The 26,505-nt window shown below is 39.0% G+C and overlaps 1 protein-coding gene across 1 annotated transcript in view; it reads left to right on the top strand.

Moving 5' to 3' along the window:
• Positions 1 to 26,505, top strand: part of CLVS2 (clavesin 2) — a 56,713-nt gene that overhangs the window by 16,624 nt on the left and 13,584 nt on the right. The window contains exon 3 of the mRNA XM_036381380.2: positions 24,200 to 24,310. Coding sequence (XP_036237273.1) covers positions 24,200 to 24,310 — 111 coding nt within the window. The remainder of the gene's footprint in view (positions 1 to 24,199; positions 24,311 to 26,505) is intronic.

The raw sequence follows: 26,505 nt of genomic DNA, 5'->3' as shown, positions 1-26,505 counted from the left end.
CACTGGCCAAATGCTCTCCACATCTGGCTTCCAATCACCTTCAAACTTCTCATCTCCAAATCTTCTTTTAACCAGTGCTCCCATTGCTCTTCATAACATGAAAGTAGCACTGGAGAGCGAGTCCTGATCTGTTCACATGCCAAGTGAGTCCTTTAGACACCAGGCTGTTAAGGAAACTCTCCTTTTAGTTCCTCACACCAGAACTGGCCTGCTTGGTACACGTGACTCGCCCCTCATGGGCCCAGGCAGGAGACATTGGCAGCTTTTGAGGATGTTACTAGAATTATCTAGAAAAAAAAAAAAAAGGCGTGATCTAGAAAAAGATTTTTTTTTTTAATCTGATGTTCTCTTCTGCTCAACAAAGTATATGTGGTTAGTGTAGAAACCAATGAACATGCTCATAGTTTACATTTTTCCATCAGTTCTGTCAACAGAGAAAAACATCCAGATAAAATTATTGTATCTTGAGAGAAGGAAAATAGAAGAGACTCATATATCGGGGTTGCTTCTTTCTTGAGCTTTTGCTAAATGCTATCCACATTTCTGTTTTTCTTTTTATTAGGAAACTGAATCTATATGCATTAACTAAAGAGAGTGACTTAATTGCTCTGATTAGGCTGAAAAATGAATGCAGTACCAAGGTGACACAAACATGAAGGGCTTGTAGCACAAACTCAGTATAGGCAATTAATTCTTGTCACTGTGAATGACTTTCTGTTGTCTCTGGTAAACCACACTTCAACAACTATATGATTATAACCATTCCTCAGCTTCAGGATATCTATTTATTTTTGAAAGTAATTTTTCTCAGTCAAGGTCTAAATATTTCTCTTTTCTTCAGTATCTTAAGGTAATAAAAGGAATAAATAGTAGTCTTCCTTGTAAGGTCACTCAGAAATAAAACTAATTTGTTGTAAGTTGTAATGTTAGAGACAGAAGACATGTTTTAAGATCATAGTTCACCTTCCTGCTAAGGCAAGATTATCCCATGCACTATATTTTCTAGTGCTTCCCACAGTTTAATTTAAAAGCTTGAAGGCAAGTCTGGCACTTTCTTTTGAAACCTCTCTAAGACTTCTTGCTCTTCATATTTCCTCTCGGCATTAGTCCTAATTTTTCTATTTCAAAATGTCAACTCCTATAAAACCCTCTGCTATTTCACTGTGTGCTGTTGGGTCCAAAGTAGGAATTGGTTTGTGACTCTCAGTAACGCATAGAAGGGAATGGTTTTGATGCAGTACCTATCTCCAGCAGCAGCGATTTGTAATCAGGACCTGGAGATGTTCCTTCTGACTTCTTTGGCATTGGAGATGTTGAGATGTGGAAATCAGCGGGATCCTCTTTATTTGGAGAGCCTAAATATGGTTTTTTTTATAGTGTTCAATTTACCTGTGTTATCAATCCATTTTATATATGCATCTTTCACATTTACCTCAAAAGTACACACTAGATAATTTTGTAATTATTTTCTGAAACAAATCTAACCTTTATTTTCCATGATGCTAATAAATACTCTGTGATATTCTTAGGCTGTGCACACTTGTCTTTATGTTAGTGTCTTCTGCATATACTGCCCATGCAGATGGTGCCTCTGCAAAATCTTACAGTGCTCCATTCACAAAACAATACAATGTATTTTTTTGTAATTTTGGTTTATATTCCTTAGCAAGTGTTCACTTCCTCTGACAACTATTTTTTATGAATCCAATTTGCCATTGGTTATAAGCAAAATTTTGACTTTGTTTATAAATGATTGCTGTGCAAGAAGAATACTGTTGTCATAATTCACTGTTGTTTGAAAACAACTGTGGGGAAACTTCTCTGGGGGAAGCACCATAAAAAATTTGAAATTATATGGCTAGTAAAGGTTTCTCTCATGTTTCCTAATCATAAAACAATTTAGAAAATTCAATTTTTATTTGAATTTTAATAGGCATAACTGTTTAAATAAGTGATTTAAAGGGGTTCAGGAGCTGAAAGTTTAGGTATATAACAAATGAGGAAAATTTTATTTCTGAAGAAAAAAGTATTAATTCTTTCTAAAATATCATACAACAATGTGGATAATATGCTTAAAAAAAAAGCTCCCTTCCCCGAAAAGTATTTCTGCAGTCTTTTCCTGCATATTTTGCAAAAGTCAGAATATATTCTTAAAAAATATCTCTTCTTATTATGTGGAAAATGAAAATACTGCTTTTTATCTTTCCCAGTGTTTTCTGTAATGAAAAGGATTGGGTAGTAGTGATTTGGGCTCAGAAAGGGCTTCCTTTCTGAGAGCTGCATTTCAACTCTTGGCCGTGTCCACCATTGAAACCATTTTCTGGAAGGAGAAGGTGTTTCTGCTTTGATTCAGGGGAGAGCCTCCCTAAAGGTGTGTTTCAACTGCAGCTTTCATTAATTCTTACCTGACATTGCACTGATTGTGCCTTATTACCTACAAAAGCTTCTGAGTTTGTTGGGACCTGCCTTCATCTCATGCTAAGCTACTTGGCTGAAAGTATAGATTAAATAGTATAATATAAATGTAGAGTACTGCATCTTCTGGCTGAAGGCCACCGTGCAAAGGATAAAGAACCCAGGGTAAATCATCAAGTACTGGTAGTCCTCCAGCATTCTCCTCAGAAAGTCTTTGCAGGGTACAGCCAGTCCTCTGAAATCTGCAGTGGATCTTTCTGGTCTTTACGCAGAAACCCCATGGATTATGCTCCAGACACAGTGAGTTCATGTAGAAACACTGGATACATTGAGTAGTTTAAGTGCAGTTATACACCCAGCCTTTGCAAGAGGGGTTTTCAACCTGCAGAAGAGTATATGGTGAAAATCTAGATTCTGTCTGCAAGGAAGATGGAAAAGATTTTGAAGGATAGTGCTTAACAAAGGGAAAAAGGGGACACTAAGGATGTCAGGAGAAGACAGGATAATTATGAAGGGATAGAGCAAGGTGTTGGGCAGAAGACAGACCTAAAAACTGCGCTTCAGTTTAGATTTTGAAGTGTTTCAAAGTAGATAATTATATTTCCTCTTCTTTGGTTTTATCAATCTCATTGACTAAATTGTCATCTCTAAAACAAATTTTTTAAAAGCTATATAGATGTACCATTGGAAAAGAAAGATTAACATTTTGAAATCATAGCTGTCACACATCTGCTGCAGTAACTGAGCTTTACCACAGCACCACATATTATCATTCCCCTCTAGTTTTAGTCACTGAGCACACCACCATAACATGGTGACTTTGACAGGCACCAAGCATGCCTTGAGACTGTGTTCCTCCTTGAATTCTTAATTCATTTTACATGGATTACATGGGTTAACTACATACCTCCAGCAACATGTTTCCATTATGAGGGGATGCAGTTAAATAGTTGTGATTGATGAGGGATTATGTACCAGTGAGAAGCTGCCTGAGCCTCTTAACCACTTATTTCCTCATCCTTTATTTTTCAGGGGTTTGGAGATGCAGAACTGCAAGCAAGGTTTGACATATGTTTTGGGCATTAGCTGAGATCCATTGGGTCATGCTTTTCAAAGCATTTTGTTAGGAATATTGAGCAATTGATTTTCTCTGGAAAACGCTAGGACGTCTTCATACTATTGCTATCAGTATGATCCAATTCTGTTCTCCACAGAAATTCAGCAGGAGTGCAATTTAATGAGACCAGTGAAAGGAATGTGACTGCTCTATTTATAGCACACTAATTGATCAGGGTAGCCATGGTAAGGGGAAACTTCAGAGAAAATCAATGCAGTATCAAATGAAAGTAGCACACAAGCCTTTAAAGACAGCTGTGTGAAAGCCAGTTAAGAATGAATTTATTTGATGATCCATGGGAACATGTTGGACCATGTGTGTTCTTGCTTTAGGTTGTAAGAATGAAGCCAAGCTAAGGAGCATCTTACATGCAAGTTGAGCCTTACTGGGTATTTTTTTTCTTCATCCTCTTATACTTTGTCCCATTAAATCTTCTTGGTGGATTGTTTTAGTTTCTTATGGGGACGGTAAATTTCTTCTTTTAAGAGCTCTCCTTTGACAACCTTACCCTGTTTTTGTAATGAGCATGGCAGCCACACTGTGTAGGAGAACTGCAGAGCCTCTTGGCTGTGTGTCCAGCACTCAGGCACAGTTCCAGGTCTCATGGCTTTCACTTAAATGCAGGGAGAAGATGGTCTGTCTCCCTCCATCCTCATTCCTGTCACCAAAATCCTCGTAGTCAGAGTAGATACATGAAGCATAACTGTTTGTACTCATTGCTAGTGTTTCTTAAATCTGTGTAATCAGCCTTTGCTTGCTCCCCTAATTGCATTGTTTCCTCATGAAATCTGCTAAAGTCCTGAACAGCCCCTTATTCACCATCCCTGAAGGTTATGGGTTTGTGGCAGATATTCTCCTTTACTGGGTGTATCTCCATGCTGTGGGCTGACTGCCCATCAGCTCATTGCTTTTGAGCTGCTGTAGAAGGATAAAGCAAGCAACAAACTACCATGGAGGCATTTTAGCAGTAACTTGTTTCAGAAAGAGTCAGAAGGGGAACATATGTACACTTCAGTTACTTTGAATGTGCTTTTTGTTCTTGTGTTCGTATGTACACAAAAGTTTTACCTCTTTCCTAAGGATGGCAAACACGACAATGATTACCAGCAAAGCTGTCTCCTTTCCTTCAGTACTTGAATGTGCTTGTAATTAAATGAATAAAACAATCTTGCTTCATTTTATGGCGTGTAGGATGCAGCATTTAGAATGCACGTACTTTTTTCACTAGGATTGTTAAAGGCATGGCATCATGAAGTACATGTATGAATAATTCTGTTTTTCTGCTTCTTCATAAGAAAGGAGTAAATAATCTACACCTTCCATAAACAGTTAATTTCTGTGGGCTAGTTTTACGTAGCACCAATAGCTAAGCATATTAATGGTGTTACATCTTCTGTTCATTTGGTTCTGAGCATATGTAGTGGCATGGAGTTGTGGCTTAATTAGGTAGATGAATAATGTCAGAAATATTGTCAATTATCAATATGGTCTTCATCTTTCTTTAAGCCCTGACTGTGAATCCAGTTCCCAATGACATCAGCAGTTGCCGTGGTGAACTTTCATAAGCTAGTCTTTAATATTTCATTAAATCACAGGCTAGGAAAGCAGACATGAGGATTGAGATTAAAAAATGTGTATCTGCAGCACTGATGTCTTCTGTGAAAAACAGGAAAGCCACACTTCTGTGTTTCTGGAAAAAAAAAGATAATTTGCTGCATTGGTGAGCACACTTTCTCAGCCAGTTACATTGTCTAAGCAACACCATGCAAAGAGAATTTGCAGAATGTAAACAGAGGTGGGATGTGTGGGGCTTGAGAGCAGCTGAAATCCACTATGACAGGGCCTGAATGTGATGAATGACTCAGCTCTGTCATGTGCAAGGTTTGAGAATGGTGGTAAGGCTGGCAGGTTTAGGATGTCTTTTTCTTGCTACACTGGGCTTTAGCTGGACATTTCTAAGAACAACACACTGCAAATTTAAATTATTTTTCAGAAGGGCACTGGGGACGTCTCTGTATGAGCTGCCAGCACAGAGGTGATGTGTGAACTCACACTCAGACTGACACATGGGAAAAAAAGAATGGGACAGAGGGCAGAGTACTTGAGGGCCCATGTGAAGCAGGGTGGGTCTTTCGAGAAACAGCTTTTGAGCTGGGAGGGCAAATGGAAACTGAGCTGTTGCTGACAAACCCCCAAGTGCTTGGTGTACTGAGCTGAGACTGGAAGAGTAGAAGTGTCTGTGTTATAAGGGACCTAAAGGTGCAATATAAAGCTTTTGTTGTGGAACAGCTCCCCAGAATAGCACTTTGGTCCAAGATGTAGCTGTCTCATTCTGTGCTATTTTGTCTAATAGGAGAAAATTATTCTTCCCAATGAAGCTTAATGTGCTTATGTCATTACAGGTTCTTGTCTCTAAGAATGCTATCATAGGAGCTGTTAGTAGCACAGGTCTTCTCAGCAGCTCATTTGTGCCCAGGTCTTGGTCTACCAATACAAAGCTCTGTCCCTGTTCTGTTTGTCCTAAATTAGTCCTGCCTCCTGTATGTGACCAGATGTTGAGCCAGTGTTTCCCTGTGTTTATTCACTCAGTGCCTGCTTTTGGGGAAAAGAAGTGCAATAGCATTTTTTTTTCCCACAGTAGAAATTGGAAGCCATTATTTTGCACTTTGCAAATGGAAAAAAAATTAAAGAGGCAGGAAAAAGACCTACAATTGCTTTGTTCTATTTTGCAAATACAGTAATTGAAAAAAAACTAGAAAAGAGAAGAGCAAAATCTGGAGGTTTTTTGGGGGCATTTTTACACATTTTAAAGTTGGGATTGATTTCCTTTAAGGTTATGAAGTCTTGCTCACAAATCTTTTATGCTTTCCCCAAGGCTTTTTATTCCTGGATAGGTTTTTGACAATTTAAAGTTAGTCAGAAGAAGTACCCTAAGCTGTAATTTATGTTGCCAGGCATTATTACCCAAGGCCCTGCCTTCTCACACAGAGGAGCTCACAGGTGAAACTGCAGAATAGAATTATCTTTGCCTGGGTTGCAAAAGGAGAGGTTGTCTGTGAAAACACTGTCATGTTTTCCTACCAGCATCAAGTTCACACTTATGTCCTTGAAAAATATCATTTGCTCGGATGACAGACTGTCACAGGGCCAGGACATAGGTCGTTGCTGTGAGATGAGAGCCTTTTGGCATTCTTCTGAGTCACTGGCACCATCTGTCCCTCTTCCTGAGGTAAGGCCGATGGAGGCCCTGGCAGGCTGTTCAGCTTTTTATTTGGCATTCCCGACCTTGCATCCATCGCAGTCTGATGGGGGGGCTGATTTGGAATGACTTGCTTTGTTCCATGTTCTGCAGCAAAGCCCAGGCATAATCTGCTTTGACTCACATATTGTATTGCAGGAAGCGTGCTCTGCTGCAGAGCAGATGGTTTCAAAATGAATGTTTTTGCTATTTGTGCATCATATTGGGCCAGGTGTTGCTTGCTTCTCTCACCCCTCCTTGTTCAGAACCTTGATGTTCTTTTCAACACACAATAAAAACTTAGAAGGGAATTCAGTCAGGATTCACATAGATCACAATTTGGTCACTCAAATAGTGTCAGCCTAGTTTCCCTTTTTGCTTCTATTAGGTGAGTAATGCGCTCTTGTCCTTTCTCCCTTGGGTTTGATCTTTTCAATATGGACTGAAATTCACAGCCCTGGGCTCATCAAACACATATTGATTAAAAAAACCTCAACCCTTAGAATAACTTTTAGGCAGCACAAAATGTGGCGGTAGGATATTAAAGATAACAGGGTCAGGTTTCCCACAACATTGTATGTGGAAAGACTTGGTAACCCCTGTTGATCTTGCAGATAGAGTGGTGTTAGAGGAGAGCAGGACTTTACAGAGAAACCCAGGGCTGTGAGTTTGGCTGAGTTCAGTGTGAGGATTGCTGCAACACTAGAAAAAATAAAAACAGAGTGAATTTGAGCTTAGTGCTGTTAGTGAGCTTTCAGACAAGTAGTAATGATGGGTGAGGCTTGGCAGTGGAAGACATGAGGTTATATGTGTATTGACACAGGAATGACACTGAAATGCTCATAGGAAAAGGGAGTTCTCTAGGGATGATGTTCAGTGTGAAGTGAGCAAGGAAAAAGCGCTGAAGTCTGTGGGTGATGAGGTGAAAGATGACCCACAGCACCCAAGGCACTGAAACTTGGGGAGGACAGTTGGCATGGATCAGGGAGACTGAGGAGGAGGCAGAGAGGATGGAAAATGGCAGTAACTGAGGGCATCCTGTTTCTTGAGCATTAACTGTAAAATAGAAATGGGGTGAACAGCAAGTTCTTTTAGAATGAAATGTACTGTAATGCATTTATATGTTAATGAGAAGGAGCAGGAGGGGTGAAAATAGGAGCTGTCACTGCAAGAAAATGTCATCGGGCATAGAGTTAGAGGTGTTGGTGATAGAAAGTAAAATTTCCATGTTGTTTCCCAGGTAACAGGTGAGTGTGTTGAGGCTGGGAGATGTCCAGGCTGTGAAGTGAGACCTGGGGATAGAGGCTCATGTTTGTGTGTGCCATTTGTTTTGCACTCATTTTTAGAGTCCTAAAATAGATCTAATTTCCTTTAGTGTTACATAACATTGAGTCAAACCCAGATTTTCAGTATCTTTAATTAGTTTTAACAATTAAATTTCTAGTTAATACATTTAAAGTAATGAATGCAGCTCTCCATCCTTGCAGAAAAAGCTCAGTTGTTACCTGCAGTGAGTGTGCAGGTGACTTTCACCAAAACTGATCCAAACCCTATTTCCTTTTGAGCTAGACATGATGTTCCAGTGCAGGAGGTCCAAACTTTCCCATCCATGTTGCTGGTGTCTTTCTGTGCCTTTATGTGTTCTCTTTATTCTCTGTGCCCATCTTCATGGTCCTGCAAGCTCTGGTGCAGCCTCCTGTGCTTCCAAAGCCCTGCAGCTTTGGAGAGTTGGCAGCGGTTGCCTGCCCATGGAGATCATCAGAGTTGGTGTCAATTTGATGTGGATTTGAACAAAGCTAGGCCTGCCAGGTTGGACAGAGAGTTACTTGCTTGAATTTCAAAATTTTGACTTGTGGTTTGATTCTTGCTTCAGGCATAATTTCAGATCTCTCATTTGAAGAGAAAATATCTTCCCTACCTGATTGGAAGCCATGTCCAGGGCAATGCAGTATGATCCTCACTGGGAATACTTTTCATCTGCAGAAATTGTAGATGATGCACATACTTGTGCACATGCTTTGATAGTAAATAGCATCTGTACTTGTTTACTGCTTTTCGTAGTACTGAAAAGCACGTATCAGTATGATAGGTAGGGATCAGGTATAATTATAGCTTGTGTGGACTATATAAAACTTTATACAGCCTGCTGATCATGCAACAATGCATCTCTTTTATAAAGTTTGTGCTCTATTGGAATAAATATTGTAAGGTCTTTGCTCTGATTCTGAGCTATATTGATCTGTCAACACTTGTTGAAAAATAGTGTTGTAGAAAAGATAATTTTTTTGCAAACACATCTACAGCTGTATTTTTGTTAGTGTCAAAGAAAACCAACACAATGAGGGAGAGTTTTATTTCAAAAGTATAAAATGCTTGTAAATATTTTTTTTCTCTTTGAAATGCAAAACCGTGCAAGGTCTTGCTTACATTTTTTTATTTACTATGAATTCAGCTTGTCTGGTAATCTAGCTCCTGTTCCCACTGGGGCCGTGCTGTTCACCCTACTGATGACAGGGAATAAGTTGTTTTTATTATATGCATATGGAGCCTCTTACATAGAAAAAGCATTCAGTAGATACTTCGTAGAGGAGAACTGTTTTCAGACAGATATGTTGTTCTGGAAATGGAGAATCACATAGCCCAGACGAGTTATTCTTTAAGACTATCAGAAATAGTTATTACCATCAACATTTACAGCTCTGCATGTGAATTTTTTAAATTTTGGATTTATCACTTTTTTTTGGATTTATCACTTTACCCAGACTGGTCCTGATGCAGAATCCAGCTCCTCGTAGACAGTTTTGTTGCTGTGACTGAGGTTCTCCAAACCCCTGCATGCTCTCACTAGATCTGCTTATCTGTGAGTGAGTTCTGGTGTCCTTCCCTGGTAACTGATATTCAGATCTAGGCTTTTCTCCCTCACTTTCCCCCTTTACCAAATGTTGTTACTGATCCCAGGGTTCTTGGTTAAAACCTTTGAGTTACCTGCTGAATTAATTGGAATACGGGCAGAACTTATATATTACTATTATAACTTATTATTATATAATTATAACTTACCTTATGTAAATGTAAATGACAATACATTTTTCAGTGAGGTTGAAAAGGAACTGAGATGCTGAAGACCTGATGGCTAAGGAAGTAATAATGATGCATATTTTTCATGGAGAATTGTTTATATCTTGCAGCCATTTCTAGTCACCATTATACCTGTACAGAATATGGACAATAAAAATTTCAACAGGGATGATAGGAACAGAAGCATTTGGTGTAATATCAATTTTTGTAAAAAAAAGCTATTCAGTAGAGGTCACTGTAGTGAGCAAAATCATCTCTCAGGACTCCTTACTGTGTGTTTACACAATAGACCTCATAGTGCTTGAGTAGCCACTCTGTTTAATTAATGGTATTTAAAAGGTTTAATCTGTGTGATGGATAGAATTTTAAAAATCCATAGTTAACTTTTGAAAGGGAATATGTTTATTTTTTATGAGGCATAATAATTTAAAATTGCTTTGTATTTTCCTGAGTTTCTTGCTGAGTATAACTATGTACTAATAAAACAGACACGCCCAGGGCTGCTCCCTTCTGCTGTAATGGCTGTGTCCTATTATTATTTTTGTTAACCTAAGCATATAGCTACATTTAAAGGTCATTTTGGAAAGAGTGTTTGGTTTCTGTTTACCTTCCAAATTATTTGGGAGAGGGATGGTGGCTGTGACTTACTCTAACAGTTTCACAGTATAGATAATTGAGTTTCTCCTCCATGGAGAGGAGATGTTTCTGGGCACTGTTAATTGTCCAGTGTAGATGCTGCTTGGGATTTTGTAGAATGTTACTTTGTGTATCTTGGTACTTCTTAGGGTACATTTCATTAGGGAAAGGTCTGGCTCTGTAGTTAGAAATGATGGAGTACACCTGATACAATCAAACTACGGCAAGTCCACAGTGAGTTGAAATGAGTGAGCTGTTATGTGAAGAACATTGCCTTGGAGATTTTTTATGAGCCTGAACTCACCCCTGCAGGCTGATGTAGCAGGATTGGAATGTCACAGAGTTAGTCAGGCTCATCAGACCCACTTGCTAGAAACTCTTATTCATAGTGATGACATGATCACATCTTACATTGGGTAAGTTGTCGTGTCTGGTGTTTTCTCATTCTTGATGACACTTTGAGGCAGTTAAATGCTGCTGTAAAATGCTGGAGTCAGCTGAAAGTATAGAGTGGATTCAGATATGCAGAATGAGGTTCTTTGAGTTGTTACTTGACCAAGGCATTGAGGTTAATGCTTCTCTGTCTACATTGGCACCATGGGACTTTATATACCCAGAAATGGTCAAGAACCTTCATTACTTTTTTCCTGCTGTGAGCTGGCAGCTTCAGTGAGCACACCAACTGCTCAGTTGTGCTGGAACTTTGGGGCAGAGCTGAGCCAGAGGAGAAGAACCAATTACTGAAGTGCCAACATCCATTTGGCATCACTTTGGGTTCCACCTGGAGGTCGTTCTGCATGGCCTCACTTTGCAGGTGAGGTCTGTCACAGTCACAGGACTGGGTGATGAAATTTGCAGCAGTGTGACAGCTTAAAATAACAGAGCAATCTGTTTGAATGCTGGCGGTGTCTTGGGACACACAGGATTGTGCTTGTCTATGATTTATTGCATCACATAACTCTCCATATCAGATCTGCATGAAATTCAATTCCTTATCCTGGTGTAAGCTTGTGTTGTGTATGATCCTAGCAAGTTACAGAATGATATCTGTTAGAATAGCTCGAAGATGCTGCATTCTTATCCACAGAAACATAGGCTTTAGTTCTAAAAATTTAAACAGAAACATTATAGCCTTTGACTCCAAAGCCTTTCCAAGAAGAATGCCAAATTTTCCATAACAACTAAAATAAAATGTTTATGTAAAATATCTCCCTTCTAGAGATTTTTTTATTTGAAAAGTATCAAACAGGTCAAAATGGAAGTGTTTAATTTTGGGAAAGCTGCCAGCGTTGAGTGGAGCATTCAGATCCCCATTTACCTCTAGGCTGTATCTTTTCCTGTCTCCAGGAGACACTGTTGTGCACTGTAGGAAAAAATATTTCAACCAAATAACATTGACTTTGTAAGGAAATGCAAGCCTAGAGGACTCAGACTACAGCTCCTGGGGGGCAGTAGCAATAGCTAGCAAGAATTCTGAGATAATTTCCCCCCTGCATTTTTTTTTTTTTACATCTACCTTCCTTCCTTCCCTCCCTCCAGTGAACTCAAATTCTAAGGTAGCCTTTGCATTTTGTATACTGGCAGATTTAACTGCTGCATTCTTGTCACCGAACATTTAAATATTCATGCTGCCTTTAATTTTAGTGCTGAAAGATTGTAGTGGATACAACGATGTGGGAATTTGGGCTCAGAAAATGGAAGATTTTTTAATGCTTCGGCTACATGTGAAGGTTTATCAGCCAGACTCTGAAATGAGCAGAGCTGACTGAAGTACTGCATTAAATGGTCTATTTCAGTAAATGCACAGCCAGGATCTTCAAATGGCTAAGAATACAGCTGGTGTCTGATGTCCAGAATGTGGCTCGAAATGTAGTTCATTCAGGATGAGAACAGGTATTATAAATCTATAGTGCTACACTGTACACATATATAGACATCGGCAAATTTCTTTGTCTGAATTGCCAAAATCTAAGGTTAACAAAGAAACGTGTTAAAAAATCATCTTATGGTTTTTCCAGGTTGGATTTAATTACATTTAAGGAAATTTAAGTAACTTATCTGCGTGTTTCTCATTTCTCTGTGTGCTGGCAATAGGCAGCCTGTCCCCTCACTGCCAGCATCTGACTGATTAATTGGTCTCTTGCTTGATCTGTTTTCCTTTTTGTTTATGTATAACTTGTTCTAATGCTTTCCCTTTTTAATATGGTAGCATCAAATTTGTTTAAGGTCTGTGAACTAATGTGGATTAAAAGTCAAGCAGCAGCAGCTCTAATACATAATTGATTTACCAGTAGGGCACAAGGAACTGATTCTTGTTCCTAGATAGGAAATGCCTTCTTTGTCTTATGCTCATAGCCTGAGCTCTTAAATCTATGTTAAAGTGAATAGACTACTGGATATTGCCCAATTATCCATGTTAATATTTTTTTAAGAGATTAATTTTCTGTTTGAGGCATAATGATTTTCATACACATACACACATGCACTGTTTGACATGTTCCTTTTAGATTTCAATGCAATCAATTGTTCAATTGTTTCAATTGTGCAATTGTTTCAATTGCAATTTCAATTGTTCATCGGCAATTGAAGATGTCTTATCTCTAGAAAACATGGTGCATTTTGAGTCTGTATCTGCATCCTGCTGTGACCCCACACCTGGTAATACCTAATAAAAGATTTTGCTTGCTTAAACTATTTTTTTGTACAGGTGCAAGAGTTTTGTGACACAGTCTCAACAACAGCATCCGTTTGTGAATGGATAGGTTGGAAGAGACTGTGTCTGCTTGTATTAGCATTGGCTCTGATTTTATTTCAGCTCATCCTGTGTTGCTGAGGAATGACTCTTGCCTGTTCAGCTAGGCGGAGGTAGAAGCCTGTTTATGGTTTAATGTTTAATGATACTCTCACTGAAGTGAGGAGCTCTGTAATCTCAGTCTCCCTCTGAGGTACATGTGGTGGTCACAGCAGGGGCCTTGCCAGCTGCAGCCTGCATGTCGTGGATGGTGGCTGCATGGCTGTGGCGCTAATAGCGCGGATGCACCGGACAGTGCGGCACAATGCCCTCTCTGGGGCTGATGGATGGGAAGCAAGAGACAGCCAGCAGGGCTCTCTGCCTTCCTTTCAGTCCACTCACGCATGCCATATGCCATTATCCCTCTGCTGGGGATTTAATTCTCTGGGTAGCACCAACCGCTAGCACTGGAGAGACAGGAGTAGAGGAAAGCGGAATATTTAAGCCATGCTGTAGAAGAGGGCTGCAAATCAGAATGTGGCTAAATCAGAAAAGTAGAGTGGAAGGTGAGGGAGTGTCACTGTCATATTTTCTGGAAAAATCCCTTTGCCCAGGATTCTTCTCCTGGGAAGCTGAGAAGCCTCAGAGAAAACGGAAAACAATTACCTGATTCGCTTCTGCTGTGTTTTGCTGCTTTGGAACATGTTTGGACATTGTTTACCAACAGATGATCACTTCATTGGTTTCATGTGAATTGTTTTGACTTATTGGCCAATCAGTGCCAAGCTGTGTCAAGACTGGAAGGAGTCACGGGTTTTCATTATTATCTTTTTAGCCTACTGTAAGTATCCTTTCTGTATTCTTTAGTATAGTTTAGTATAGCATTATTTAATATAGTATCTTAAAATAATAAATTAGCCTTCTAAGAACATGGAGTCAGATTTATCATTCCTTCCTTTGTCTGGGAACCCCGCAAATACAATAAGAGAGGGAGGATCTTTTTTGCATACATTCTTACGCTTCGTGGAAAAAGTAGGTTACACTGCTCTAGTATATTGCATTGCCCTTAAGATGCTACAATTTGAATAAGGTTTTAGCAGTAGAGCAAGAAACATTTTGCAATCTCCAGTTATAAACATCTGAAGATGTTACATATGCATAAGCAATATCTTTGTAAATAATGCTATACTTAAAAAAAAGACATATTTTCAAATGCAACCACTCTTTGTTATGTTGCTAGAGCTAAGAGCAGAGCAGCAAATTGTCAGTTTCAAAAAGGAAATTGAACTTCTTTCCTCGAGGTGTGGTTCATGAATGGAGTTAATTTGACTGTTGCTGACTTTCCCTGGTCCGTGAGCTGCCTGTGTTGCCCTCTGAGATTTCAGAAAAGGTGGGCTCACTGGTGGGTGCCAGAACTGGGGAGGCAGCTCATTCCCAGCCTTTGGAAACTGAACTTGTTTAGTGTTGGGCAGACAGCTTTGGCTATGTTTTGTAATCCTGTTTCAAAGAGTGTGATGCATGAAATATCATGGTTTGCAGGTAAGGTAAGCCTTTGTTTAGGTGGAGAAAGCACCTAAACAAAGCACATTTTTGACAGTAACTTGTTAAGATGAGTGACCTCAGCCAAGCCAAGAAGCTTGAGTAACTTGCATAGTGTAAGTATTAACATCTACCAGCAAATAATTTTTTAATTGCCTTTGAGGAGTCTGTCATCACACTGGTTACTTCTGCTGGTGAGGAATTTCGAAAATACCACAATTGTAGTAAGTGGTTTGAAAAATACCAGGTAAAAAGACTATTTAACTTCAGTAATTTTGTTTTTCATCAGTGTTGTTTAGAACTGTGTGCTCTTATATGGTTTCCTTATATTCAGAAGGACCCTTCTGTGTTTCAGTTTGTTCCCATGGCCTCTGATCCTGTCATTGGGCACCACTGAAAAGAACCTGTCTCCAGCTTCTTAGACCCTCCCTTCAGGTGTTTATGTACATTGCTGGGATTCCCCAGAGTTTTCTCTTCTCCAGGCTGGACATTCCCAGCTCTCAGTCTCTGTCCATAGCAGAGATGCTTCAATCCCTGAGTCATCTTCCAGGCCCTTGGCTGGACTGTGTCCAGTATGTCTCTGTCTGCTGTGTACTGGGAAGCCCAGCACTAGATCCCACATTCCAGACAGTTTCAGAGTTGTGTTCTTTTCTCTGTGGGTATCCATGTGATGTGAGCTGAGGCTATTGTTGTTGTCTCTTGCTGAGAATACATTCACATGGGTTCCACTTTTATCTTAGCAAGAAGACATCTGCATTTCTGGTTTTGAACTCCCAATTCCTTGCACATGAATTTTCAAGAGTTTCCAAAGTGTGATTTTAAGAGAGATTCAGCCATCACATTTCTTCATTACTGGCATATCCTGATAGCTTAGCACACACATTAGCCTTGTCCTAGATATGTATGGTAAAACATGTAACTATTTATTTTCCCAGTTGTTGTGAATCTCTGGTTTTACTGGAAGATTTCCTCCATAGAAAGGACGTCTCTGCCCTCCAGAGACACCCATGCTTTTTTGGCTTTACAAAGACAGGGGGCTGATGTCTGAAGTTAGAATTCAACAACAATGATTTATGGTCCTCTAGAGTAATAACTTGAAGGACAGTTCTCCCTCAAACAATATTCCAACTCCCTGGACTCCCAGGCACATATTGCATGTGTGCGCCATCAGCAGTTGTTCAGGAGTGCAGAAGAAGAGGGAAGCTGGAGTTAGCATGCAGGAAGCCATATTTTTTCAAGCACCTTTGTAAAGATAAAGTGTAGCTGAGCAGTTCAGACTAAGGCTTTCTTTAAAGCTGAAAGGCTGAAATAAATCTTCATTCTGTACTATGAGAAAGATATTGGAACTCTTTATGGAACTCAAATTAGATTTGTCCTGTGGGGAACTGACCTCTTGAAACTGTGTATGCTGCATAGTTCATGATACCTCTACTCTTAATAAAATATAATACTTATTAATGGATCTCAAGTCAGTTATTCAATTTCCTCAGTAATTTAAAGCTTAATTATGCTGCATTCTAGATCTCAGTGGCTGTCCTCAGCTGATTTTTCTCAAATCACTATAACTCCAATTTTACGGTTCAGTTCAATTCTCAGGACTGTCATTTGCATGGAGTGACAGATTAAAATTGGATGGCTAAAATGATTATGGCTCCTAGTGCTTACTGCAGTGATGGAGATTGATTCCTCATACTATGAGGAAACACATGGCTCATTAAATAACTCTTGAAACACTATAGTTTTTAGTTTATTGTATTGTTGTAAATTGAAACTTACAAAGGGCTAATCCAATTTTAATGCATCTTGTCTGAAACTGAGAGTTGCATTTTTGGAGGAGCTTTGAATAATAAATTTGTAGGCACCAGTTTAGAAGTTCTCCATTTCTAGGGGAGAAAAAGTGGATATTATGGTAGGAAAAATGGTATCTTTTAACTCGGTAACTTACTGGTACTGAATAGCTATGCAGTGCTATTTGAAAACATGCATTTTTGCCTCTGTGCAGGATCTTTCTTCATCTTATGCATCAGCAGACCTGTGTGCCCTATTGCTTGGACAGGTTCAGATTAACTTCTTGCAGATTTTGACAGAAGTCAATCCTGAACTGAAAATCCTTAGGCTGGGTCCAGTCCTAGGAAATTGTCAGCTGGAATGATCTATGAAATTACATGGAAGATACAGGATTTGGTGTTTATTTACCCTGTTTGAGTTCAGGTTTGCACCTAAAATCAGTCTTGACATGTGACTGTAAAATATGGGTCCTCCATGCAGGAATACTTTCTATTTCTCTTTCCCTACCTTCCTGTGAAAATTTTGAAAAGGGGCTAGAGAAGGAACAAGATGAATGTTTTTCTCTCGTGGATCATAGTAGTATCTTGATATCTCTCCCTGAATTGCTTTTTTAGCTAATTTCTTCTGCTCCTCACGTTTATCTTATTTCTATGGTTTCTGCCTTGCCTGGTTTCTTTCAATCCCCATCTTAACATTATCCTAAAATATCCCTTTGTTCCCAGGTGCTCTTTAACCTGCTCATATTTGAAAGTGGTCAGGTACAAGGAAGGGGGGTGGTATCTGATAGCTACTAATGCTCCTCTTTGATGTGTCCTCAGGCCTGTGTGAAGCTTTCTGCTTGATGAAAAGCATCCTGACAGTAATCCTGTGGTCAGCAGTTTGGCAGAGACCAGGGGCAGTTTGGACAGTGTCACTGACAAAAAGAGGGCAACTTCAGGACGGGGGTGGTACAAGCCGAGATGCTGGTGTGGCGTTTCAGCTCTTGCTATGCAGTCCCTGGCCAAAGAGTTCTGCCTTCAGGAACTGGAGTATGGAATCCTTTATGGACAGTAATTTTCCACATTATTTTTATTCCACCAGTATTATGAAAGTATTGCTACTGTATTTAGGCACAGCAATTTGCAGTATAGTGTTTTTTTTTTCTCTTTGTCTGTAATCTTAATCTAATAAGACACTCACAAGCTGCCTGGAAAACAGACTTTTTTTTTTCCCTATGGGAATTTCCATAGAAGAAATCACCATCTGATAATTGTCTATTGTAAGGAATAATTTTCATCACAGGGTAGAAAACAGAACAGAAGAACCTACTTCTACCCTCCTTCTTACTCTCTTTCTGGCTTTGCTTATTTGGAAAATAGCATTAGCCTGTTAAAATGTTTGCATTCCTTTCCCTGTTTTTAATATCTCACATTCCAAATTAAGTGTTAGAAAAGAGGCAGTGTTGATTGTTGAAAACAGTATTGTCCTTGAAAAACAGCATTTTAAATTTCTTCTTTAAAATTAAAGCCTTAATCTTCAAGGTTTAAACTAAACAAATAGGGCAAGGACCAATGTTCAAAACCCCAAGTCCCCTGTCAAAATGAAGAAAAATTTCTAAAAGAGTTTCCAATTTCTAATTAAAACTTAAGTAAGGTCAAAACCTCTTGAAGGTAATTTGTAAAGAAATAAAGCAATATCTAATTAAAGTGAAGGTTTTGCATAAAGCACTTTCTTTATCGAGCCTACCTAATTAAAAATTGGAGTGATATAATCCCTTTATCCAAACAGTGAAAACACAAAATCTGTGTAGGTTTTAAATTATATTTATATATAAGCCTGCAGACACATACAGTCCAATGAATTTTAAATCCCACCTAATTAATTTAAACAATATATAATTTTTATGAGTAGCATATTGAAATGAAAGGTGGAAGACTATTTGAAATTAAAACAGATACTTCAATAAAAAAAGCAATATTCTTACTGGATGGATACCATCTCTCTTCTCTTTTCATTCAACTTAACATATTTCTATATGAGTTGTAAGATAAAATGACTAATAGAAATGAAAAGGACTGCCAAAAGTCAAATTGCTTCATTGGAAGCTTCTTAGCTTCTTGTAGGAATATCACTGAATGATGCAATTTGCCTTTAGGTACTGTCCTTTTGGTTGAACACAGTAACAAAAATTTATTTGGGCACTTTTTGTTTGTCTTAGAAATGGCTCAACATTGTGTAATAAAAATGAAAAGCTCAGACTAGTAGAAAACAGCATGTTAGTCTTACAGAGGGAAATCACTAGTGCAGCTGTTCCAGGGTCAAGCAAAATTTCACCACCTGAGTCTTCTTTTTTTGGATCTGAACCTTAAAAGCACCTTAACAGAGACGTACAAAAGGAATGTCTCCTGTTGTTAGACAAGGTGAAGCTTAGATTCTTGAGAGTTTAGTAATTTTCTCAAAATGAGTTAGGGTGCCAGTCTTGTTGCATGTTTGGTGATTCAAAGCTGTCTACCAGCTTCCAATCTAGTTGTGTTCCTGGTCAGCTTTCTCTCCTTTGTTTCAGTGTCAACACTGTCCTTTGTTTTGAAAGGTTCTTTCCTCACCTGTTATTTATTCTTCCTGGTGTGTTTAGCATCTGTTTCCTTAAAAAAATCCAACCCAAATTCTTTCAGATGCCAAATATTCACTTTCCAGTCTCCTAATCATCCAATCTCACCACTGGTTCCTGTCGTGTCTTGAGCGTAGGTGATCAGTCTTGACATAAAGTTTGTTGTTTGAGGCATTGCAAGTCCTCATGGATGGATGCTGGCAGGAAGTCTGGTATTAGGAATGTCTTTTTCTCTCCTACTTTTGGTGGAAGTTGCAGTTTGGTAGGAAGATGGGTGTCCTTTCCTGATGTAGATGGCAGTGACTCTTGGTTCCTCTCATAGTTCACCTCTTGGATAAGGATGTGAACTATTCCTTCTAGTCAGAGTCTTTTCTTTCCATGAGTTTCCATAGTTTTCTCTTTAACATGCTAAAAATGAAGCTTAGTTGTGATGCATTTTGCAGAAGACAGAGTGTTTCAGTTTCTTTCTAGTGGAGCTTTCCATTATTAAGATACTATTTTGGTAGTATCTTTTTTTCTCCCTGAAGTGCTTGACTTAGCAGAAAAGCTAAAAGAGGACTAATGTATTATCTTGAGGAGTAAGTCTTAAGTCACAGTTAAGACATTAACAGTTTTGTATGCTTTCTTTGAACTTGCAATTTTTGTTATGAAGATACAGCTATTGGAGTTTTGACTTTGTAACCTCTTGTTGTCTGCAGATGCAACAGCCTGAATTCATCAGGGTGCTCAAGTGCAGCCTTAAGTAAAGGGTGTGAGCATATTCATTATGTTTGTCTAGACTGTCCTTTGAAGGATGTCTCTAGACTGTCTGCAAAAACAGTTTCACTGCACAAAAGGACAGGAAACCCTCAAAAATAACCCCAGAGCACACATGCCCAAGCAGTCTCTTCGTGTTAATATGTGGCAAGGTGTGTCCAGACAGTCTGTTTGCTGTAGATGTGCAGTATACTTTTAAGGCTGTGATGACAATGGGCTGCCAAAGCACCTTTGGTCACACAGTGGACTCAGCAGTTTCTGAGACTACACTTCTAAAAGCTGTGCAAACAAATTTGGTTACAGTACTGAGTTCACCTAGGAGGGCTGCTTCATTTAAACTAGACTTCAGAGATTTAAATGTTGATGTTATGCTCAAGGAGTGAAGAATGCTGTGGCCTTTAAGAAGTTCTTTGATCTTTTGCATTTGGTAAAGATGGGTCATTTTTATGATAACAGTCCTGATACCATTAAGACTCACATTGGTTTTCAGTAGGAATTTGGCACTTTCTTCTCATAAGTACTGTTGAAAATGTCCTATACTGGTTTTGCTGTTACTGCCTGCGCCATAAGAGTTCCTTAAGGCCAGAGCAGAGCAGGGGACCCTCAGTGAAACCCTGAGAGCTGGCTCAGGCGATGGCTGAGCACAGGGTGGAATGTGTGGAATGTGCAGTGTTTTGGCAAGTGGGAACCTGGCTTCATTGTATGTGGCAAGGGTGGTAGCAGGCAATAGCAGCTGGGCCCTTGGAGAGAAAGCTTGTAAAGATAGTTTGTATAAATTATGTCTGGCAGAGAGGGTAGAATTGGTGTGCGGTGAGTGAACAGAACCATTTCACAAGAGTCGCAAACCCAGTGAGGGATCGTTCTGCAGTGCTGCCAGTGCACTGGTAGTCCCCCAGTGCTGCAGACAGTAGTGTAGGGGTGTGCCTCTTCCTTAGCTGTTAATTGTCACTTGCAAGCCTTGTGTCATGGGGGTGTGTGGTCTCTGATAAAAACTGCCTGCTTGTCTGTGTCTCTGGCATAGCCATGTCACAGGCTGTGCTCACCAGAGAAAAGAAAAAGTTACATTCTGCCGCTGAAGCAGAGGTTACAGTGAATGTGAAGAAAAATCCACCCACTGTGTAGACATAATTAGCTCTTTTTTGCAGTTTGACAATACCCCATCAGATTTATTACTTTTCCAGTCAGAAGCACAGCTCACTTTATCTGATCTCCATTTCTTACTGTTTTCTGGCAAGAGATTCCTTTTACTTAGAATTCATGTGATTCATGGGTTACAGGCTCATCTGTTGAAGTACTGTGTGTCTGCAGAGGAAGTTGTGACTGCCACTGTGCTTGTAACCTAATCTACATAAATCCCCAGAAGAATCACTGATTTGAAAGAAATTCCTACCTGCTGTTTATGTAAGGATGACCATCTGTCTGGCAAATCCCCATGTGGAAATCAGGTACATCTGAGAAAAGCAAGACAACCTTCTGACACCTGTTTCTCCATCAGATGTAGTTGCTTATATTTTTCAGCAGGTGCTTTTGAGATTTGCTTTTGGATCTACTTTCAGCAGCTTTTGAATACTAGTTTAAGCACTGTATACAGTGCAGAATCATTCTGACCAAATCACCCTTTCCAGTTTTTGGCACAAATTTTTGGGGGTCCTAATTACACCTGAGGAACTGCTTCTGAATCTTGGCACCTTGGTTCAGTCACAGAGACTGATAAATACCCATCTTCTTTAGTTCCAGAAAATGCTTTCAGAATTTCTGAGAAACACTGAAATAAACTGTCTTTTAAGATCAAGTGGCATCTTCTGTTTGAGGATCATTCCACATATATTTGTGATCCTCCTTGTAAATGGTTTCCAAGATGCAAGAAAATATAGTAGATGCGTCAAAGTGGTAGTTTTTAAGGATAATCTTTTGTCTGCTGGAAATTTTATATCTTTAAAAAGATACAGAGCATTCTGAGGCCACATTAGAATACAAATGCTGTTGGCAGTCTGCTCTGAATCTGTGTTTGTACATGCCAGTTTGCCTATTGAGATGTTCTTCACAAATTATCCTCAGTTTCTGTGTGACTCTCAGCTCTGCTGAGATTTCTGCAGCTCTAAGTGTGTGCTCTTTTGTGCATGGTATGCAGCATGGAGCACCTGTTTTCTTTACTGGAGAACCAGCTGTGATAATCCAAATAAACACAACCTTCTGTAGATGAATTTTATCTCCTGTAACTAAAGGTTAAGGTGTCATCTGGTGATTTATCCTTCCCAAATGGATTTGTTGGCTCACTATGATACGAACATAATTTACTACCTTTTGCACATCATAGCTGTGTCCTCAGAATGGTGTTTGGGGATTTACAATACTGATCAGGGTGAATTATGTGTCAAATTACTAACCATCCTGTTTGACATTTAGTTAGTGCTGACAGGAATTGTGCATTTAGCAGAATGAGGCTTCTGCAGCAATCTTTTGATAGGATTGTTTTCTTTCAGAGCTGCTGTTAATCAAAAGTTTCTGGGAAAAGGCTGCAAAACCGACCATTGATTGTATTGACTTGTGCTCTGACCAGCCAGATGTGAATAGTGTGTGTTGTGGTTGTCATCCTCCCTGTAAGTTATTGTCAAGGTGCTGCCTCCTTGATGGAAAATCCAGCAAGCTGTTACAATTTGAAGGCAAGGTGTACCTTGCTGTAAAGAGCCCCTGGGTTAGGCATGCCTGACAGGATGTGGATGGATCCTTGGAGAGGAGTAAGTGACTCGTTACTTTGTTATTCCCACAGGGCTAAGCACATTCACAGAACTAAAGAGGTTCTGTGGATATGCAGGCAGTTGCACTTCTTCAAAGTATATTCCTATCTGGAATATGGAAGATTTCCTTCCTGCAATTTCTGCTTTTCTTTTGTGGCAGTTCTTGATTGGCTGGAATGGTTTATAATTCTTTTCTTGGCCATTTTGTTGGTGTGTGCCCTATGACCCTATGCTTCAAGTGGTGCTTTGCAGATTACATCGAGGCTGCTGGGTGCTTCTATAGGGCCTCCTCTCTTGTCTTCAGAGGAGGCAAAATAGGTCTGTTAGCACAAAGCACTATGTCAGACCCTTTGATTGCCTCCTTTTAAGTCTTTGATCCCAGTGGCACAGACCTGAATTCGCCTTTTTTGCATCCACATAGGAGGAGGAAGAGGAGGGGGTGTAGCTGGAAAGGATGTCCTTGTTTGTTACCTGTATGGTCAAACAGGAGCTGCTGCTGCTGCAGTGAGGAACCTGGCTGTGATCCAAGTGACTGCCATGGCTGCCTATGCTGTGTCACCTGTTGAATTAAGCTTCAAATGAAAGCCATTAATTTAGGGAGTCTGTATAACTAGGAGAAGGTTCTTCACTGAGAAGGTTCTGACATAAGCCATGAAAACAAAAGGGAGCATGCATCAACTGCACTTGTTTGCACCTCTTTCCTCCTTCCTCAGTAGTGCAACTCTAGGAAACATAGGAGCTGACTTATTGCATTGTTTGTGCATATGATCAACCAGGCAAAGACAAAATGAGGACAACACAAGGAATTTAGCAATTGTATTCCAGGACAGAATGGCTGCCCTCCTGAAACTGCCAAACCCTGTGGCATATTCTCTTGACTTAGAAATTGAAAATGCATATCAGAATCTTTTCCTTGTGAGTTATCTGCCCCTTGTGATTTTCAGCAAGTAAAAAAGAAAAGCCATTGCTTCAATACAGATATGCTATCCTTACATTTATGTTCCCAGAAGGCCTCAGACTATGTGACAAGAATTACTGTCGTGGATATTGCATAAGGGTTTGTGCATAATATTTAATGCAGCCTCAGTTTTATGAAATATGAATAATATTGGAGACATTCTGAATAGTAGCTTAGATTTACACTTTCTTTTTAAGGAGGAGACAAGGGACATTTTTAGCACTCTTCAATGACATTGGAAGAGTTGAGACTGTTACTATTAAAAATGAATAAAATCCATAGAAGTGGAAAAGAGAAAAATACATTGTATAGATGGATTATGGGCAAATCATAAATGTTTCAACCATTTCTGGAGATTAGAAATGCTGTGCCTTTATTTGAATAGCAAAGCTATCTCAGCACACTTCCTCCACACTTACCCTGTCCAAGGTGTGTTGCTCCTTGGTGTGGAAAGTTGGAGCTCAACTGAGAGGATGCCGTTTTGAATAATCTTTCTTCTTGTTAAAGGTTTATTATTAAGATGAAGGCATTCAGAAAAAAAAAAAAAGGTATTAGATGCATGTGCTACATATGTTAAGAATCAGCTCAAATTTTGTGTATTTGTTTTGTGGCACACAGGACAGCTTTCCAGCTCGGTTTGGAGGAATACATTTCGTCAATCAGCCATGGTATATCCATGCCCTCTACACAGTTATCCGGCCCTTTCTGAAGGAGAAGACACGAAAAAGGGTATTCTTCTTTTTAACTGTCCATTTCCTGGCAGTCGTCATCAGCAGATGCATCATACTCTAGTCAAGTAGATTAACATGAGATATCAGCTTGCTGTTGGTGGAAAATGTTTAAATATATCTGTGTTGTACAGGGTACCTTCAACTGTTTTAGAAACTTATACAACCTTATCCTTTAAGGACACAGTCAAGCAGCGCACTTAAATGTATTTTAAAATGCAAGCGTATACTTGCTCCTGGGGGTTATATAAAAAAATACTGCCAACATTACAGTTTCTATTAAGATTGCATTCAATTCAGTTCTGTTCAATTTCTGTTAAAATTATTTGTGTCTTTCTTTTAAAAACAGAGTTAGTGACTACATAGTCCTTTCCTAGTGTGCTTTGCTTGACATTAGCATGAGCTAAAATACCCAGCTGGCATCTAGTAGTATTAGTTTGCAAATACTAATTTGAATGAAAACCAATAAAAGGGAATTTGTGTGCATGCATCTGTGCATAAGCATGAGCAGCCTCCGAGATGTTACTGAATTTGTACCATTTGCATCAGTGCAATTAAATTAGAGCTTGGTGGTGATAGCGTATAGAATGATATTATTTCTGTAACAGGAAATTTGTCATCCAGGAAAATACAATCAACATCATGTACAACAGCACCACAAAGAACATGATGATTTTTTTTTTCAATGGAATCAGCTCCTTAAGCAGCTCAGTATTTTTTCTCCTCAAACACACTCTGCAAGGCCACAATGATCCTTGGTGTTGAGCTGTTTTTTGCTGACAGATTATGCTTGAGAGGCCTCTGGTATTTACAGATTTTGAACTATAGATCACAAAGCCTTTTATGTAATATCTGTTATACATATGCAAATGAAGCCCCATTTTGCAGGATTCAGTTGCACTCAGTTGACTGCAGCTTCTGCAAAGAACATTGTAGCGCCAGATATGTCTGAGGCCTTTTCAACTCAAGTGCTGCATATGCATAACTAGTGAGTAAAGTGCAGCTCATGAGAGGGCTACAGCATTAAAAATAAGTGACAAGGCAGTTGAACATGGAGGCTTATCAGTTAGCATCTAAATTTTTATTTAGACACCTGAATCAATGGCATATATTTTCAGAAATTCAGACTTTTTACAACCGTTTTTTGTCAATAGCAAATACCTATAAAAAGTAGTCAGGTGGTTAAATATTGATTTACAGTTCTAAACTTAGTGTCAAAATGTGAAAGTTATGACCAGCACATAAAATTTAAAATCAGCCTTAAAAAAAATTATTAGATGCAGAACAAATGATTGGGAAAAAAACCCTTCAAATCCAAAAGAATTCTCTTTATATTTTTTTTATCAGGCTTATTATTTATCCGTTGTTTTTATCCTGAATTATTATGTATTTTTTTAATTTGTCACATAGATTTGCAAGTGATAGCTAAATTCAGATAAATACAGTACTAGGCATATATAAAACAACTGCTAAGAAGTGAAACACTTAGCTGTAAAGGCACCATAAAGCAAATAACTTTCACCATTAATAAATGTTCTTTCACAAAAGGATAAATTCCTTTATCCATCCATTCCTGAGATGGAAGAAAATCACTGGTTTTGCATGGTCATATTAACTTTCCTGGGTCCACAGCTGACTGGAAGGTGGTCTTAAGTAAGCAATAAAAGACAAGCATATATTTGGTCTTTGTCTTTCTGCCTTTTGAATTTAACTCTTATAAATCATGCTAAGGGTGTAGCTGCCCAGAGGAGTCCCTGCAAGGTGAAGTGGAACATGAAAGATCTCTGAGGGGAAACACTAAAGTTAAACGTAAACATAAATATGAGTATTCATATCACACCATATTAATAGACAGATATATAAGTGCAAAGTTTATATGAATATCAGTCTACCAAAACATTGATGGAAAATATCAAATAGTCCATCAGCTATTCCCTCAGTGTAGTCACACTGGTTGGCTCTTATTACTTACTTCATATATTGGCAAGTTATTGGTAAGACTAGATTAAGGAGGAAAATATTTCCTGCATTGTTATCATTACACTACACAATTTATCTATTTATAGAACTCATGGCTACATGCTGAAAGTCAATATATATTCCTTGTTGTATATGGTGAATATTATTTTTATTCATTTGTTATAATCTTAATTTATTAACTTAATTTACAGGATTAGGGAGAGCAATTGACAAGAG

The sequence above is a fragment of the Molothrus ater genome, chromosome 3 (assembly GCF_012460135.2).
Source record: "Molothrus ater isolate BHLD 08-10-18 breed brown headed cowbird chromosome 3, BPBGC_Mater_1.1, whole genome shotgun sequence".
Classification (NCBI taxonomy): Eukaryota; Metazoa; Chordata; class Aves; order Passeriformes; family Icteridae; genus Molothrus; species Molothrus ater.
Note: the sequence above shows the minus strand (reverse complement) of the source record. Positions and strands in the feature narration are given on the sequence as shown.